The sequence below is a fragment of the Salmo salar genome, chromosome 15 (assembly GCF_965601325.2).
Source record: "Salmo salar chromosome 15, fSalSal1, whole genome shotgun sequence".
In the NCBI taxonomy this organism is placed as follows: Eukaryota; Metazoa; Chordata; class Actinopteri; order Salmoniformes; family Salmonidae; genus Salmo; species Salmo salar.
Window position 1 is genome coordinate 64,433,211 of NC_138305.1, and position 19,875 is coordinate 64,453,085.

At 39.9% G+C, this 19,875-nt stretch overlaps 1 protein-coding gene across 1 annotated transcript in view; it reads left to right on the top strand.

The window, feature by feature from the left end:
* The first annotated feature begins 676 nt into the window (after nt 1-676).
* The window catches only part of LOC106571828 (T-complex protein 1 subunit alpha-like), a 65,561-nt gene continuing 46,362 nt past the window's right edge, over nt 677-19,875 (top strand). Inside the window, exons 1-4 of the mRNA XM_045696079.1 lie at nt 677-715; nt 974-1,071; nt 4,125-4,235; nt 8,058-8,239. Coding sequence (XP_045552035.1) covers nt 677-715; nt 974-1,071; nt 4,125-4,235; nt 8,058-8,239 — 430 coding nt within the window. The remainder of the gene's footprint in view (nt 716-973; nt 1,072-4,124; nt 4,236-8,057; nt 8,240-19,875) is intronic.

Sequence of the window (19,875 nt, forward strand, 5' to 3'; positions counted from 1 at the left end):
CCCGTCAGACTATTCTTAATTTGTCTTTACATATACTAAATAGGTGTGATAGGTGTTAGAATAGACCATTATCATGCACAAGTCTCGGGGCAGGGGGGAAATATACATGTCATCTATGCACTTAAATAGCGAATGGAGGACACTTTTCCCATGGTCAATTTTCATGACCGCCAGGTTGGCTATAATCCTGTTGTAAAGCGAAGCAATATGCTTAATATTAGGAAAGTTATGTAAATATAGTAGGCCTAGCCTATTGAAAGCTGATGGGATCTTTTTAATAGAGGCAATCAACTGTTTCTCATGCAACTGCATAGCCCATAGAAATGTTGCGTAATGTGAGCTCATGAAGTATTTGATTTTCGATCACATTTGCGTTGACGTCAGCGTGATTAGAGGGACAATAGAGTGCTGAATACCAGGCAGTTAGTAAGTTTGGTAGGCTACTAAGGACCATCAGCAGCATCAGAGCTTGGAGAAGCCTAGTTACCGTGACTAAATCATGTGGAATTTTACTGCGATCATGACTCGTAACTGCCGGTGTGGCGGTAATAGTCACCGTAACAGCCGTAGGTGAGTACTGCCAACAGCTGCTCAGAGGTCAAGGGAAAGGACCTGTGGCCACTGACCTGAATGTTACAGCTTCTGAATTAGTCCAAGCTGAAAGACCATCTTCAAAATGTTTGATCTTGCATTGAGGAAATCACATAAGGTGAAGGTTGGACTGAACCTGCTTATTCACACTAGTGGTTCAAATGACCTGTTTCCTGATATTAGTACACATTAGCCCATCTTCCTCCTCCAGATGTTCAGCTATGCCAGCAGGATAGTCTGTCCGTCATTGTCTGAAGGGGTTGGACCGCCTCCATGCCGACACCTCTGAAATGACAGACAACAAAATATTTTGTTAGCAATTTTTTTATATCATAAAAAATAATCTTCCTTGGCTTGTTCATCACTTTCTTTTGTTTTATAGGTGATCATTGCAGCAGAGTTTCTGAAGAGCGCAGATGAACTGGTGAAGCAGAAGATCCACCCCACGTCAGTCATCAGTGGATACCGTCTGGCCTGCAAGTAAGAATCTGTCCCTTTTCCCCCAATGTTATGAACGTTGCATCATTTCTGGATTATCAAGCTTTTGAGATCCTTTTCCCCTCCACACTCTTGACTCTTGGTTTAGAAGTACACGGTTGTTTGCCTTTGTTCCTTTTTCACTGTCTCCAGAGTGAATTAGGTGTCAATCAAGGCATACAGTCAATTTGGAAAGTATTCAGACCACTTCCACATTTTGTTACGTTAAATAAAGCCTTATTCTAAAATTGATTAAATAAATAAATGCTCATCAATCTACACACACTACCCCATAATGACAAAGTAAAAACAGGTTTTTAGAAATTTGTGCAAAATGAATTGCCTTATTTGCATAAGTATTCCGACCCTTTGTATGAGACGTGAAATTGAGCTCAGGTGGATCCTGTTTCATTTTTTTTCTCCCTTATCAATCTGCACCCCATAATGACAAAGCAAAAACAGGTTAGAATTTTTTGCAAATGTATTAAAGAAAAAAATTGAAATATCACATTTTTATTTTATTTGACCCTAATTTGACCAATTCGGTTGATTGAGAACACATTCTCATTTACAGCAACGACCTGGGAGATGAAGGATCCATTTGTAAACTGGGGATGATTAGGTGATCATGATGGTATGAGGACCAAATACGAAATTTGGCCAGGACACTGGGGTTAACATCCCTACTCTTACGATAAGTGCCATGGGCTCTTTAGTGACCACAGTCAGGACACCCATTTAACGTCCCATTACCAATTTTTCTTTAATACATTTGCAAAAAATTCGAACCTGTTTTTGCTTTGTCATTATGGGGTGTAGATTGATAAGGGAAAAAAACGTCAATTGTAGAATAAGGCTATAATGTAACAATGTGGAAAAGGTCAAGGGTTCTGAACTTTCTGGTGTGTGTGTGTGTACACTCACTCACTACCGGTCAAAAGTTTTAGAACACCTACTCATTCAAAGTTTTACTATTTTCTACATTGTAGAATAATAGTGAAGTCAACTATGAAATAACACATCTTCAAATAGCCATTTGCCTTGACAGCTTTGCACACTCTTGGGATTCTCTCAACCAGCTTGATGAGGTAGTCAACTGGATTTCAATTAACAGGTGTGCCTTAAATGTTAATTTGTGCAATTTATTTCCTTAGTTGTTACAAGGTAGAGGTTTTATAGAAGATAGTCATATTTGGTAAAATACCAAGTCCATATGGCAAGAACAGATCAAATAAGCAAAGAGAAACGACAGTCCATTACTTTATGACATGAAGGTCCGTCAACATGGAAAATGTCAAGAACTTTGACAATTTCTTCAAGTGCAGTCGCAAAAACCAAGCGCTATGATGAAACTGGCTCTCATGAGGACCGCCACAGGAAAGGAAGACCCAGACTTACCTCTGCTGCAGAGGATAAGTTCATTAGTTACCAGCCTCAGAAATTGCAGCCCAAATAAATGCTTCAGAGTTCAAGTAACAGACATCATGGCCTGCTCACCTCCCTACCTCTGCGGAAGCACAGTTCCCGCTCAGCCCAGTCAAAACTGTTCGCTGCTCTGGCACCCCAATGGTGGAACAAGCTCCCTCACGACGCCAGGACAGCGGAGTCAATCACCACCTTCCGGAGACACCCGAAACCCCACCTCTTTAAGGAATACCTGGGATAGGATTAAGTAATCCTTCTAACCCCCCCCCCCCAAAAAAAGATATAGATGTACTATTGTAAAGTGGTTGTTCCACTGGATATCATAAGGTGAATGCACCAATTTGTAAGTCGCTCTGGATAAGAGCGTCTGCTAAATGACGTAAATGTCAATCTCAACATCAACTGTTCAGAGGAGAATCAGGCCTTCATGGTCGAATTGCAGCAAAGAAACCACTACTAAAGAACACCAATAATAAGAGACTTGCTTGGGCCAAGAAACATGAGCAATGGACATTAGACTGGTGGAAATGTGTCCTTTGGTATGGAGTCCAAATTGGAGATTTTTGGTTCCAACCAAAAAATGGGGTGAACTGATCTCCACATGGCTATTTCCCACCGTAAAGCATGGAGGAGTTGTTATGGTGTGGGGGTGCTTTTCTGGTTACACTGTCTGACTTATTTAGAATTCAAGGCACACTTAACCAGCATGGCGACCATGGCATTTTGCAGCAATACACCATTCCATCAGGTTTGGGCTTAGTGGGACTATAATTTTGTTTTTCAACAGAACAATGACCCAACACACCTCCAGGCTGTGTAAGGGCTATTTTACCAAGAAGGAGAGTGATGGAGTGCAACATCAAACCTGGCCTCCACAATCCCCCAACCTCAACCAAATTGAGATAGTTTTGGATGAGTTGGACTGCAGAGTTTAAGGAAAAGCAGCCAACAAGTGCTCAGCATATGTGGGAAGTCCTTCAAGACTGTTGGAAAAGGATTCCCAGGTGAAGCTGGTTGAGTGTGCAAAGCTGTCAAGGCAAAGGGTGGCTACTTTGAAGAATCTAAAATATATTTTGATTTTGTTTAACACTTAAAAAGAAGAAGTTTATGATTCCATATGTGTTACTTCATAGTTTTGACATCTTCACTATTCTACGATGTAGAAAATGGTAATAAAGAACCCCTTGAATGATTAGGTGTTCTAAAACTTGTGTGTGTGTAGATCTCTCTTGTGGTTGTCTTTGAAAGGAATCACAACTGATTCCTTTCATTGAGATCTGCAAGAATACACAACTGTAGCTAGCAATTATAGAACTTGGACACAAATTGGGGGTTAATTAGTGCTCTGTTTCTGTGAATAATGGTGAATGTGTTGGTATTAAAAACATGAACTGATCTGTGTTCATTCAGAAAGCAACCAGTTGGGGAGTGACTGTTCATTTACGATCTGACTTGTCTGTGCTGTGTATTTTGAGTGGATCTTTTTGTATAAAGAAAAATAACAAATGCTGTGTCTTTGGCTAGAGGGTAATCTTGTGCTGGTTCTCCACTACAAGGCCGAACCAGGCTGAACTGTGAAATCCCTCATTCTGTTAACACAGAACTCCTAACGGCTCTTTCTTTCCCACCAGGGAGGCAGTGCGCTACATCAATGAGAACCTGACCATTGCAACAGACGACCTGGGCAGGGAGTGCCTGGTCAACACAGCCAAGACCTCCATGTCCTCCAAGATCATCGGAGTGTATCCTTTCTTCTTCCTCACTGACTAACCTGAAACCTTCCGTGTGTATCATTTGCTATAAAGGATCACATCAGTAGGAAAGGCTTTCTCCCGGTAGCTTTGGTCGAGTCTCTGCCCGACTAGATGCGCATCAACCAATGGTTGTGTGCCACATTTTCTACTGTATAGTTGGGTACTGTCATTATTGTTTACCTTTGGCCACACCAACATGCGCAGTTCAAGACTATACTTTAACAACAAACTACCTAGTTAGCTATTAAACATTTATAAGTTTTCCTATTCATATCTGGATCCTGCGATGCAGTAAACGTTAACGCTGGTACTGCTGATATAAACTCGTCCTTTTTTCAGGACCTTGTGTTTCAAAGATAATTCGTAAAAATCCAAATAACTTCACAGATCTTCATTGTAAAGTGTTTAAACACTGTTTCCCATGCTTGTTCAATGAACTATCAACAATTAATGAACATGCACCTGTGGAACGGTCATTAACCTCTCTAGGGTAGGTGGCACCAAATCGTCCCACCTACGCAACAGCCAGTCTAATCCCGTGGCGCGATATTCAAATACCTTAGAAATGCTATTACTTCAATTTCTCAAACATATGACTATTTTACACCATTTTAAAGACAAGACTCTCCTTTATCTAACCACACTGTCCAATTTCAAAAAGGCTTTACAACGAAAGAAAAACATTAGATTATGTCAGCAGAGTACCCAGCCAGAAATAATCAGACACCCATTTTTCAAGCTAGCATATAATGTCACATCAACCCAAACCACAGCTAAATGTAGCACTAACCTTTGATGATCTTCATCAGATGACAACCCTAGGACATTATGTTATACAATACATGCATGTTTTGTTCAATCAAATTCATATTTATATCAAAAAACAGCTTTTTACATTAGCATGTGACGTTCAGAACTAGCATACCCCCCGCAAACTTCCGGAGAATTTACTAACAATTCACTAAATTACTCACGATAAACGTTCACAAAAAGCATAACAATTATTTTAAGAATTATAGATACAGAACTCCTATGCACTCGATATGTCCGATTTTAAAATAGCTTTTTGGTGAAAGCACATTTTGCAATATTCTAAGTACATAGCCCAGCCATCACGGGCTAGCTATTTAGACACCCACCAAGTTTGGCACTCACCAAACTCAGATTTACTATAAGAAAAATTGGATTACCTTTGCTGTTCTTCGTCAGAATGCACTCCCAGGACTTCTACTTCAACACCCAATGTTGTTTTGGTCCCAAATAATCCATCGTTATATCCAAATAGCTGCGTTTTGTTCTTGCGTTCAAGACACTATCCGAAGGGTGACGCGCATATCGTGACAAATTTCAAAATATTCCATTACCTTACTTCGAAGCATGTCAAACGCTGTTTAAAATCAATTTTTATGCGATTTTTCTCGCAAAATAGCGATAATATTCTGACCGGGAGACCTTGTTTTCATTCAAACACTGAAAATAGAAAATGGCGTCTTCACATACACGCGCGCACCAGTGTCATTGTTCTCAGAACGACCACTTTCCAAAACCCCTACTGTTTTTCGCCCAGGGACTGCAGAGTCATCATTCCCCGTTCTGGCGCCTTCTGAGAGCCTATGGGAGCCTTAGAAAATGTCACGTTACAGCAGAGATCCTCTATTTTCGATAAAGAGGCTATAGAAGGACAAGAAATGGTCAGACAGGGCACTTCCCATATAGAATCTTCTCAGGTTTTGGCCTGCCATATGAGTTCTGTTATACACAGACACCATTCAAACAGTTTTAGAAACTTTAGGGTGTTTTCTATCCAAATCAAATAATGATATGCATATTCTAGTTTCTGGGCAGGAGTAATAACCAGATGAAATCGGGTACGTTTTTTATCCGGCCATGAAAATACTGCCCCCTATCCTAAACAGGTTAACAAGGTAGGCTAGTTGAGAACAAGTTCTCATTTGCAACTGCGACCTGGCCAAGATAAAGCATAGCAATTCGACACAGAGTTACACATGGAATAAGACATAGTCAATAATACAGTAGGTCAAAAGAAAAAAGATATGCGAAGAAAAATATATATACAAGGGACAGGACAAAGACGTCTGACTGCTACGCCATCTTGGATTCGAATATGTGGTCACCTCGTTCTCTTGCAGCCTTCATAGCTGGTATTAGTTCCTTCCTTTGACAGACTGCATCAGAGAAATCCTAATTGAAGAAGATGTAGGACCCTTTATGGCATTTGGCTTTTTCAAGGAGTGTAAGCTTATCCTTGAACCCGAGGAATTTCACTACAACTCAAGGGTTATTTCTCATTTAATGGTCTGATAATGGGTTTCCAGCATGCATACAAAGGGCATTCTACGAGCACAAATTTACACATTGGTTAGAGTATGAATGACAGGAACTTAGTTGGTGCAGTGTTGCTAGATTTCAGTGCTGCTTTTGATGTAATTGATCATGACCCATTACTAGGTAAATTCAAATGTTATGGTTTTAAGTCTGCTTTCCATCCAGGACAGAGCTGCGATCTATCCAGGAGAAGGCAAAAAGTGTTGTTTAATGGTAGCTTTTCAAACAGTAAAGATATACACTGGTGTTCCTCAAGGAAGCTACTGAGGTACTCTTCTTTATTAATGATTTACCTTCAGGAATGAACAAAGCAAGAGTGGTAATGTATGCAGATGACGCTACAATGTATAGCGGAGCATCAGAATGTAATGAGCTAACAGATGTACTGAGTAGTGAACTAAGAATGGTGTCTGAGTGAGTTGATAAGATGAAATTGGTGTTGAACATTTCTAAAACAAAATGTATTGTATTTGGTTCAAGATATATGCTTGCTGAGCGCCAATTGAATTTGTTGATGAATAGAACGCATGTAGAGCAAGTGAAAACGAAATTACTAGGCGTCATGTTGGATGCAGCGTTATCATGGTCAGAACACAGATACTATTGTTATGGGTAAGGGAATTGCTGTTTCAAGAAAATGTTCAGAGTATGTCACATCTAGCACTCTGAATCAGGTGACTCAATCCCTGGTCCTATCACACTTAAAGTACTGTGTAGTTATATGGTCATCTGCAGCAAAGAAGGATATAAAAAAGCTCAATCGCTCAACGGCTGATAGATTAGCTCTTTATTGCTCTATCCGTATGAATATGATCCAAATGCATCAATCTCTCATGGCTTCACGTTGAAAACAAATTACTATCCAGTCTTCTGATTTTCTTTAGGAATGTTATATTTAAACTTTATTTTATTTTTTTACCGTACTTTTCAGGCCAGTTAGTACATACTAGCAACATGCATAACCACCAAACCAGACGGGTAAATTCATGGCATTGAGGACAATCCAAGCCAAGAACAAATCGCCTTAATCTATATATTTTTTTATATAGAGCCATAGCTGAATGGGACTCTTTACCAATCCATATTTCAGTCAAAAAGTAAATCCACCTTCAAGAAAATAACATCTAATGCGATAGACCGTATGACTGGACAGGAAATAAAGCATCAACTGAATGTTACATGCGTTTCCTGTCAGGTATTTGTAAAATGTTTAATGTCTTAATTGGTTATGGTCCCCAGGAAGATTAGCTAACGTTACAGTGTTAGATAATGGGATCCTAATAAAAATTCACATTCATCAGGTGGTTATATCCATATGTGGTTAGCTGATATGTTAAATACTTATACAGGCTTTGTAAGGTCTGGCATGCGTCTGCAATGTAGTTGGGCAGGAACGTGACAAAGCTGTGGAACACTACTTCAGTCTAATAGAAAAGTGTGAATCCTTGACCTGTGATCCCTCAGTGATGCAGACTTCTTTGCCAACATGGTGGTGGATGCTACTCTGGCAGTGAAGTTTGCGGATCAGAAGGGTGTGGCGAGGTACCCCATCAACTCAGTCAACGTGCTTAAAGCCCACGGACGCAGCCAGAAGGAGAGCTATCTGGTCAACGGATACGCACTCAACTGCACTGTAGGGTCTCAAGGTACGTTTGTGTAAAACATTGATGGCTGTTTTGTGGATGATCACCAGTTTCATAACTACAACCATGAAATGACTCTGATGCAGTTGACCAGCTTCCAATTAAATTTGCTGCTATGCTTATCCTAGTCGTGTACGCGTGGGAGACAGAATGCTGGATTTGAAAAGTAGATGGTTGCTGTGCTTGCATGAACTGTAGCACTTTTCTGTCCAGACATGCCACCCGAGTAACACTTATCAGAATGCCAACGAGTGGTTGGCAGGTACCACAGCTGCAAAAAAATATTATTTACAAAGGTGTATTCCACCTCATTTACCAATGCAGCAATGGCTGCTCCCATTCAAGAAAATGGTCCTTATGTCCAGGGCCAATGTGTCCACTTTGGACACGTGGGGGGAAAAAAGCAGCGGCCAACATTTCAGAATTTTTACGCAACCGACATCGCTATATGATCAGTACAGTCGTGGCCAAAAGTTGAATGACACATTCATTTTCTCAGTCTGCTGCTTCAGTGTCTTTAGATATTTTTGTTAGATGTTACTATGGAATACTGAAGTATAATTACAAGCATTTCATAAGTGTCATGCTTCTATTGACAATTACATGAAGATGATTTAAAGAGTCAATATTAGCAGTGTTGACCCTTCTTTTTCATTACCTTAACTTCTGGGCCACATGCTGACTGATGGCAGCCCATTCTTGCATAATCAATGCTTGGAGTTTGTCAGAATTTGGGTTTTTGTTTGTCCACCCGCCTCTTGAAGATTGACCACAAGGTCTAAATGGGATTAACCTGTCTGGGCTAGGGGGCAGTATTTTCACAGCCGGATGAAAAACGTACCCAATTTAACCTCTTGACGGTCGCCTAGGATAGGGGGCGCCACAGTGCATTTTGAAAAAAATTAGTGCCCATTTTAAACGGCCTACTACTCAAACTCAGAAGCTAGGATATGCATATAATTAATACTTGTGGATAGAAAACACCCTAAAGTTTCTAAAACTGTTTGAATGGTGTCTGTGAGTATAACAGAACTCATATGGCAGTCAAAACCCCGAGACAGATCGAAACAGGAAGTGGAATTCTGAATTGCGAACTCAACTTCATCATGTTGCCTATTAATCACACCGTGAGCTATGGTTCATTGAGCACTTCCTATTGCTTCCACTAGATGTCCCCAGTCTTTACAAAGTGATTTGAGTCTCCTACTGTGAAAACTGACAGAATGACACGCTGTGGAACGTGGTCACACGGAGAGGGCCATCACCATTATGACGCCGGCGCCCCTGGTTACCCTCCCCTTTCGAAATGTTTTGAAACACAATGCAATCGTCCCCCTCGAATCTTATTGGAGCTCTCGTTGAAAAAGGCCCTACAGATTTATGTTATACAATGTTTGACATGTTTGAACAAACCTAAATAAGAAAAAAATGCATTTTGTTGAAAGAGTAGCCCCGCGCACGTCGGAACTTTTGGTTCAGCCTTCAGAACGCGCTAACAACAACAAGCTAATGGAACATAAAGGATGAACTTTTTCGAACGAAAATACATTTGTTGTGGACCTGGGATTCCTGGAAGTGCCTAAGGATGAAGATAATCAAAGGTAAGGGATTATTGACAATAGTATACAAGACTAGATGTGATATGCGATTGTTCCAAGATGGCTAGCCTATTGCTATTGCTAGCCTATTGTTCTGAGTATCGCATCCCCTTTTATCGCAAAGTGTGATTACCCAGTAAAGTTATTTTTAAATCTGGCATTACAGGTGCTTTCAAGAGATATTCATCTATAAATCTTAGAATGACAATATTACATTTTAAAAATGTTTTCGAATAGTAATTTAGTAAATTGTAGCACTGTTTCACCGGATGCATTTGAGGGAAAATAGTTAGTCAACGTTATGCGCCGATGTAAAATGCTGTTTTTATATATAAATATGAACTTTATCAAACAAAAGAATGCATGTATTGTGTAACATGATGTCCTAGGAGTGTCATCTGATGAAGTTTGTAAAAGGTTAGTGCTGCATTTAGCTCTTTTTTGGTTATTTGTGATGCATGTGGTTGGTCGGAAAATGGCTATGTGGCTACTTTTACGATATACTCCTCTAACATAATCTAATGTTTTGCTTTTGCTGTAAAGCCTTTTTGAAATCGGACAACGTGGTTCGATTCAGGAGAGGTGTATCTATAAAACGATATAATTGGAGTAATTTTTATTTTTTTATTTTTTTTATAACCTCTATGGGGCAGGCGGGACGAATTCGTCCCACCTACGTAACAGCCAGTTGAATCCTGTGGCGCGATTTTCAAAACCTTTGAAATCCTATTACTTCAATTTCTCAAACATATGACTATTTTACAGCTATTTAAAGACAATACTCTCGTTAATCTAACCACACTGTCCGATTTCAAAAAGGCTTTACAACGAAAGCAAAACATTAGATTATGTCAGCAGAGTACCAAGCCAGAAATAATCAGACACCCATTTTTCAAGCTAGCATATAATGTCACAAAAACCCAGAAGACAGCTAAATGTAGCACTAACCTTTGATGAGCTTCATCAGATGACACACCTACATGCATGTTTTGTTCAATCAAGTTCATATTTATATCAAAAAACAGCTTTTTACATTAGCATGTGGCGTTCAGAACTAGCATACCCCCCGCAAACTTCCGGCAAATTTACTAACAATTTACTAAATTACTCACGATAAACGTTCACAAAAAGCATAACAATTATTTTAAGAATTATAGATACATTACTCCTCTATGCACTCGATATGTCCGATTTTAAAATAGCTTTTCGGTGAAAGCACATTTTGCAATATTCTAAGTACATAGCCCGGCATCACAGGGCTAGCTATTTAGACACCCAGCAGGTTTAGCACTCACCAATATCAGATTTACTATAAGAAAAATGGTCTTACCTTTCCTGTTCTTCGTCAGAATGCACTCCCAGGACTTCTACTTCAATAACAAATGTAGGTTTGGTCCAAAATAATCCATAGTTATGTTCCAACAGCGACGTTTTGTTTGTGCGTCCCAGACACTATCCCAATGGTAAATAATGGTCGTGCGCACAGCGCATTTCGTGACAAAAGATTTCTAAATATTTCATTACCGTACTTCGAAGCATGTCAACCGCTGTTTAAAATCAATTTTTATGCCATTTTTCTCGTAAAAAAGCGATAATATTCTGACCGGGAATCTGCAATTAGATAAACAGCCGAAGGAAAATATATCACTGGGTCGAATCGGGCACGCGCCTAATTCCATTGTCCTCTGATGGGCCACTTGGCAAAGGCGATTATGTGTTTCAGCCTGAGGCTGCCTCGTCATCGTTCAGGTTTTTCCCGGGCTCTGAGAGCCTATTGGAGCCCTAGGAAATGTCACGTTACAGCTAAGATCCTGACTCTTCAATAAACAGAAGCAAGAACAACAACACCTTGTCAGACAGGCCACTTCCTGCATGAAACCTTCTCAGGTTTTTGCCTGCCAAATGAGTTCTGTTATACTCACAGACACCATTCAAACAGTTTTAGAAACTTTAGGGTGTTTTCTATCCATATGTAATAAGTATATGCATATTCTAGTTACTGGGTAGGAGTGGTAACCAGATTAAATCGGGTACGTTTTTTATCCGGCGGTGTAAATACTGCCCCCTAGCCCTAACAGGTTAAATTTTGTTATGCTAATGGCGATATGATTTTTCGCTGGATGTCCGTCCCACATACGGGACGGAGGCCGCACAGGGGTTAAACAGGTTACTACTCTGGCCCAGAAACTAGAATATGCATATTAGTAGTAGATTTGGATAGAAAACACTCTGAAGTTTCTAAAACGGTTTGAATGGTGTCTGTGAGTATAACAGAACTCATATGGCAGGCAGAAACCTGAGAAACTTCCAAGCAGGAAGTGGAAAGTCTGAGAATAGTTTTTTTTCTTTTTGATTCTCTATCAAAACTACAGTGTCTGTGGGGTGACGTTGCACTTCCTAAGGCTTCCATTGGCTGTCAAAAGCCTTCAGAAAGTGGTTTGAGCATTTTCCTGTCACTGGGCAGATAATAGGAGCTCAGTTACTGAGTGGTCTGCCTGGCAACAAAGGGATTGGATATGCTCGTTCCTGCGAGCGCGCCCCTCCTTTTTCTTCTTGAATGAATATGCTATTGTCCGGTTGGAATATTATTGCAATTTTACATAAAAAATACCATAAAGATTGATTTTTAACAGCGTTTGACATGCTTCTAAGTACGGTAATGGAACATTTTGACTTTTCGTCTCTCGTTCCGCGCTTGCGCGTTATTCCTTTGGATATGTGATCTGTACGCACAAACAAAACGGAGGTATTTGTACATAATCCATATTTATTTTGAACAAAAACAACATTTCTTGTGGAAGTATAGCAGTCCTGGAATTGCATTCTGACGAAGACGGGCAAAGAGAATAGTTTAGGTTGCCCCGAGTTTAGGTTGTCCCGAACTTGGCGGGTGTCTGAATAGCTCACCGTGATGGCTGAGCTATGTACTCAGAATATTGAAAAATGTGCTTTCTCCGTAAAGCCATTTTAAAATCTAACGCAGCGGTTGCATCCAAGAGTAGTCTATCTATAATTCTATAAATTGTTATATATTTTGTCAACGTTTATGTTGAGTATTTTTGTAAATTGATGTGCACATTCACCGGACCTTTTGGTGGGAATACATTTTCTGAACATCACGCGCCAATGTAAAATGCTGTTTTTGGATATAAATATGAACTTTATCGAACAAAACATGTATTGTGTAACATAATGTCCTAGGAGTGTCATCTGATGAAGATCGTCAAAGGTTAGTGCTTCATTTAGCTGTGTTTTAGGTTTTATTGACACATGTCTTTGCTTGGAAAATGGTGTGTGATTTATTTTTGTCTATGTACTCTCCTAACATAATGTAATGTTTTGCTTTCGCTGTAAAGCCTTTTTGAAATCGGACAATGTGGTTAGATTAACGAGAAGTTAATCTTTAAAATGGTGTAAAATAGTTATGTTTGAGAAAGTTGAATTATGACATTTTGTTTTTGAATTTTCCGCCCTGGATATTTCACTGGCTGTGTCCCGCGTCCCACCTAGCCCATAGAAGTTAACTTCTCTGGGGTCTGTGGGACACTACCATCCCACCTGGCCAACTTCCAGTGAAATTGCAGAGCGCCAAATTCAAAAACGGATTCTCATTATAAAAATTCATGATTCATACTAGTGTTATACATTGATTTAAAGAGTAACTTCTTGTTAATCCAACCACGGTGCCAGATTTCAAGAAGACTTTACGGCGAAAGCAAACCATGCGATTATCTGAGAACAGCGCCCAGCAGACAAATCATTAAACAGTAACGAGCCAAGTGGACGAGTAACAAAAGTCATAAATGGCGATTAAAATTAATTACTTACCTTTGATCTTCATATGGTTACACCCACAAAACTCCCAGTTACCCAATACATTTTCATTTTGTTCGATCAAGTCCTTCTTTATGTCAAAAAACCTCCGTTTTGTTAGCACATTTTGTTCAGTTAAACACTGTCTCAAACAGCCGGTGAAATTGCAGAACGTGAAACTCAACAAAACAGAGATTCTCATAATAAATATACATAAAATATACAAATGTTATACACCAGCTTAATAAAGAAATGTATTGTTAATCCAACGGCTGTATCAGATTTCAAAAAAGGCTTTACGGCGAAAGCAAACCATTCGATTATCTGAGAACAGTGTCCAGCAGACGACATCATTACAAACAGTTAGCAGCAAAGAAGAGGAGTAACAAAAGTCAGAAATGGCGTTAAAATGTATCACTTACCTTTGATCTTCATATGGTTGCACTCCCAAGACTCCATGTTAAACAATAAATGTTTGTTTTTGTTCGATAATGTCCCTCTTTATGTCCAATAACCTCTGTTTTGTTGGGGCATTTTGTTCAGCATTCCATTGGAACAAAGCACGGTCAGAAAGGACAGACGAAAAATCAAAAAAGTACCACAAAGGTTCGTAGAAACATGTCAAACAATGTTTATAATCAATCCTCAAGTTGTTTTTGTCATAAATGATCGATAATATTTCAACCGGACAAAAGCTTTGTCAATAGAAAAGGAAAAACAAGAAAGGCACCCCCCCTCATGTCTGAAAATTTCCTCTGTCCACTCATTGAATGTGCTGTTGCTCCCTAATTTTTCACAGTAAAAGCCTGAAACAATGCCTAAAGACATGTTGTAGAAGGCAACTGCGTCACAAGTCTTTGTATGGTGGATAGGCTTTCAATGGAAAAACAGGCATTTCAAAATAGAGAGAGATGCGACCTGGTTATCAGAAGGGGAAAGGAGAAGATTAATTGTGTGTCGTCTGCATAGCAATGATAGGAGAGGCCATGTGAGGATATGACAGAGCCAAGTGACTTGGTGTATAGCGAGAATAGGAGAGGGCCTAGAACAGAGCCCTGGGGGACACCAGTGGTGAGAGCACGTGGTGCGGAGACAGATTCTCGCCACGCCACCTGGTAGGAGCGACCTGTCAGGTGGGACGCAATCCAAGCGTGGGCCGCGCCGGAGATGCCCAACTCGGAGAGGGTGGAGAGGAGGATCTGATGGTTCACAGTATCAAAGGCAGCAGATAGGTCTAGAAGGATGAGAGCAGAGGAGAGAGAGTTAGCTTTAGCAGTGCGGAGAGCCTCCGTGACACAGAGAAGAGCAGTCTCAGTTGAATGACCAGTCTTGAAACCTGACTGATTTGGATCAAGAAGGTCATTCTGAGAGGGGTAGCAGGAGAGCGGGCCAAGGACGGCACGTTCAAGAGTTTTGGAGAGAAAAGAAAGAAGGGATACTGGTCTGTAGTTGTTGACATTGGAGGGATCGAGTGTAGGTTTTTTCAGAAGGGGTGCAACTCTCGCTCTCTTGAAGACGGAAGGGACGTAGCCAGCGGTCAAGGATGAGTTGATGAGCGAGGTGAGGTAAGGGAGAAGGTCTCCGGGAAATGGTCTGGAGAAGAGAGGAGGGGATATGGTCAAGCGGGCAGGTTGTTGGGCGGCCGGCCGTCACAAGACGCGAGATTTCATCTGGAGAGAGAGGGGAGAAGGAGGTCAGAGCACAGGGTAGGGCAGTGTGAGCAGGACCAGCGCTGTCATTTGACTTAGCAAACGAGGATCGGATGTCGTCGACCTTCTTTTCAAAATGGTTGACGAAGTCATCCGCAGAGAGGGAGGAGGGGGGTGGGAGGGGGAGGAGTCAGGAGGGAGGAGAAGGTGGCAAAGAGCTTCCTAGGGTTAGAGGCAGGCAGATGCTTGGAATTTAGAGTGGTAGAAAGTGGCTTTAGCAGCAGAGACAGAAGAGGAAAATGTAGAGAGGAGGGAGTGAAAGGATGCCAGGTCCGCAGGGAGGCGAGTTTTCCCCTAATACTACTCCTTTTGGCTGGACAAGTTATTTTCATTGATTTGTTCATGCACTCTGTTGCATCTTCATCACAGCTTGAGACACATTTACACAGGGCTGTGGTGGTCATGACATTTTGTCAGCCCATGATTGCCATGCAATTAACTGCCGCTCTCACGGTAATTAACAAACACATTTAGCATCTCCTGGCTTCTGCTCATAGCTTACAAGCCACTGATGCAGACCTTTTGGAACAGCTACATAAAAAATAACTCCATTTAACCTTTCTGGCGCAGGCGTTCCGCTAGCGGCCCACCTCGACAACATCCGGTGAAATTGCAGAGTGCGACATTCAAATGACAGAAATGGTCATATTTAACATTCATGAAAATACAAGTGTCATACATCAGGAAAAAAAGCTTAACTTCTTGTTAATCCAGTTGCTGTGTCAGATTTCAAAAAGGCTTTACGGCGAAAGCACACCATGCAATTATCTGAGGACAGCGCCCCGCACACAAAAGCATTAAATGTTTTTCAACCAGGCAGGTGCGCCACGAAAGTCAGAAATAGCAATTAAAATAAGATTTGAAGATATTCTGTTGGCACTCCAAAAGGTCCCAGCTACATCACAAATGGTCCTTTTGTTCGATAAAGTCCTTTATAGCCATAACTCAGTTTAGCTGGCGTGCTTCATTCAATAATCCACCGGTTTCCCTCCTTCAAAATGCATACAAAATGAATCCCATACGTTACCAATAAACTTCTCCAAACAAGTCAAACAACGTTTATAATCAAACCTCAGGTACCCTAATACGTAAATAAACGATCAAATTTAAGACGGAGAATCGTTATTGTCTTTACCGGAGATAATCAACAAAGAACGCACGCTCTTCCACGCGCATGAAAACACTACAGTCAAAATGGGAACCACTTATAAAAACTACATTCTAGCTCATTTTTCCAAAAACAAGCCTGAAACTCTTTCTAAAGACTGTTGACATCTAGTGGAAGCCCTAGGAACTGCAATCTGGGAGGTTTTCCCTTCATATTATACATGACAGCCATTGGAAACAGTGGTAGGCTGAAATCTTTTTTTTCTGGATGGTTTGTCCTCGGGTTTTCGCCTGCCATTTCAGTTCTGTTATACTCAGACATTATTTCAACAGTTTTAGAGACTTTAGTGTTTTCTATCCAAATCTACCAATTATATGCATATCCTAGCTTCTGGGCCTGAGTAACAGGCAGTTTACTTTGGGCACGCTTTTCATCCAGACGTCAAAATACTGCCCCCTATCCCAAAGAGGTTATTAATATAGCCTACACATCACAATAAATCCATTTATTTTAGACTGGTCTAAGGACATGTATGAGGGGGAAAAATTTACTATTTCAGAAGAACCAAATAATAGCATATTCTGAGTTGTCGTTATGTTAGGCCCTGATATGGCTGTGGGCTACACTAGTTAATTTAGCAGACATTTGCTTAGAATTCTGTGGTATTTTATAGTAAGAATTACAATTGAACATTGGATAATAAAATAGTATTTTCCGCAAATAATTTCCAAGGGAGCTTATGCGGCTATTCTGTTGAGCGGTTAACAAAAACGGGTACTCTTTAATATGCTTAATTTACAATTTATTATTCAAATTTTAGTTGTGATACAAATTGTGTGCGATATGGTTGTTTATACGATCTAAGGCTGCGATGATGCGACTCTAATGGGGGAAAAAAGTCACATTAACGGCATGAGCTCTGGTCTTGTGTAGGCTGCACACACTTCATCACTCTTTCACAATTTGATTTGACAAGCACTTGATAATATTCTCATCCATCAGACTATTTTCAATTTATTCCGGTCTTTGCATATAGCTACTGTGTGGAATTATTTTTTTATTTAGATTGACCTACAAAAAGTAATCCGTAGTCTGCAAGCATTAGCGGCACGTCCATAAGGCTAGGGGAAGCTAAGCTTTCCCTTAAATTCTTACGGATCTTTGGGACGCTAGAGTCCCACCTCGTCAACATCCGGTGAAATTGCAGAGAGCTCAGTTAAAAATACAAAAGTAGTAATATTAAACTTTCATGAAAATACATGTGTTATACACCATTCTTTAGCTTAGAATCTTGGTAATCTAACCGCTTTGTCCAATTTACACAAGGCATTATGGCGAAAGTATGGCATTTGATCGTCTGAGGACAGCGCCTCACCCACTTCCTGCATTAACATAAATTCATAACCTGCACAGGTGTCACAATTCAAAAATAGTGATAAAATAAATCACTTTGAAGATCTTCATCTTTTTGCAATCCAAAGGGTCCCAATTACACAATGAATGGTCGTTTTGTTCGATAAAGTCCTTATTTATATCCCAAAAATGTCAGTTTTATTTGGCATTTGATTCAGAAATCCACCTGTTCCAACATGCCTACAGAGGAATCTAAAAAGTTACCTGTAAACTTCGTCCAAACATTTCTAATCCAACCTCAGGTACCCTAATATGTAAATAATCGATACAATTTAAGGCGGAATATACTGTGTTCAATACCGGAGAAAAAGAACAAGGAGCGTGCGCCAAAAGACTTGAGTCCTTCTGAGGGATACTTCGAAAGAATACGTATACTTCATTTTTCTAAAAACAAGCATGAAACAATTTCTAAAGACTTGACATCTAGTGGAAGCCGTAGGAACTGCAATCTGGGTTTTAATTATTAGACTTTCCTATAGAAAAGCATTAAAGTCCAATGACCTCAAAAGAAAAAATTGTCCTCGGGGTTTTGCCTGCCAAATCAGTTCTGTTATACCCACAGACAATATTTTAACTTTTTTAGAAACTTCAGTGTTGTCTATATGCATATCCTAGCTTCTGGGCCTGAGAAACAGGCAGTTTACTTTGAGCACATTTGTCATCCAAACTTCAAAATACTGCCCCCTAGCCTGAAGAAGTTAACAAACAGTTTTCCATAAACAAGGTCTAAATCATGTTTGATGCACTCTGTAAGTAAACGTTCTGCAGTACTGTTTAAACTAGATGATAGGAACACTGTGGACACTTTTCAGCAAGTTGCAACCATGAAATACATTAACAAACAGTTTTCAATAAACAAGGTTTAAATCATGTTTGATGATCTCAGTATGTCATTTTTTTTACAGTACTGTTTAAACTAGATGATAAGTCCACCGTGGACACTTTTCAGCAAGTTGCAACCATGAAATACAGAAATAAACCGTTTTCCATAAACAAGGTCTAAATCATGTTTGATGCACTCTAAGTAAACTTTCTGCAGTACTGTTTAAACTACATGATAGGAACACTGTGGACACTTCAGCAAGTTGCAACCATGAAATACAGATATAAACAATTTTCCATAACCAAGGTCTAAATCATGATTGATGCACTCTGTAAGTAAACTTTTTGCTGTACTGAATAATCTAGATGATTAGAACACTGTGGACACTTTTCTGCCAACGACAACCATGAAATACAGAAATAAACAGTTTTCCATAAACAAGGTCTAAATCATGTTCGATGATCTCAGTATGTACATTTTTTTTGCAGTATTGTTTAAACTAGATGATAAGAACACTGTGGACACTTTTCTGCCAACTGCAACCATGAAATACAGAAATAAACCGTTTTGCATTAACAAGGTCTAAATCATGTTCGATTATCTCAGTATGTACATTAATTGGAAGTATTGTTTAAACTAGATGATAAGAACCCTGTTGACACTTTTCAGCAAGTTGTAACCATGAAATACAGAAATAAACAGTTTTCCATAAACACGGTCTAAATCATGTTTGATGCACTCTAAGTAAAATTTCTGCAGTACTGTTTGAACTAGATGATAGGAACACTGTGGACACTTTTCAGGAAGTTGCAACCATGAAATACATCAACAAACAGTTTTCCATAAGCAAGGTCTAAATCATGTTTGATGATCTCAGTATGTAAACTCTTTGCAGTACTGATTAAACTAGATGCAGGTTGGTTATATTACAACAGCTTTAGGGTGTTTTTAACCTGTTAGGGCTAGGGGGCAGTATTGACACGGCTGGATAAAAAATTTACCCGATTTAATCTGGTTACTACTCCTGCCGAGAAACTAGAATATGCATATAATTATTGGCTTTGGATAGAAAACACCCTAACGTTTCTAAAACTGTTTGAATGGTGTCTGTGAGTATAACAGAACTCATATGGCAGGCCAAAACCTGAGAAGATTCCATGCAGGAAGTGGCCTGT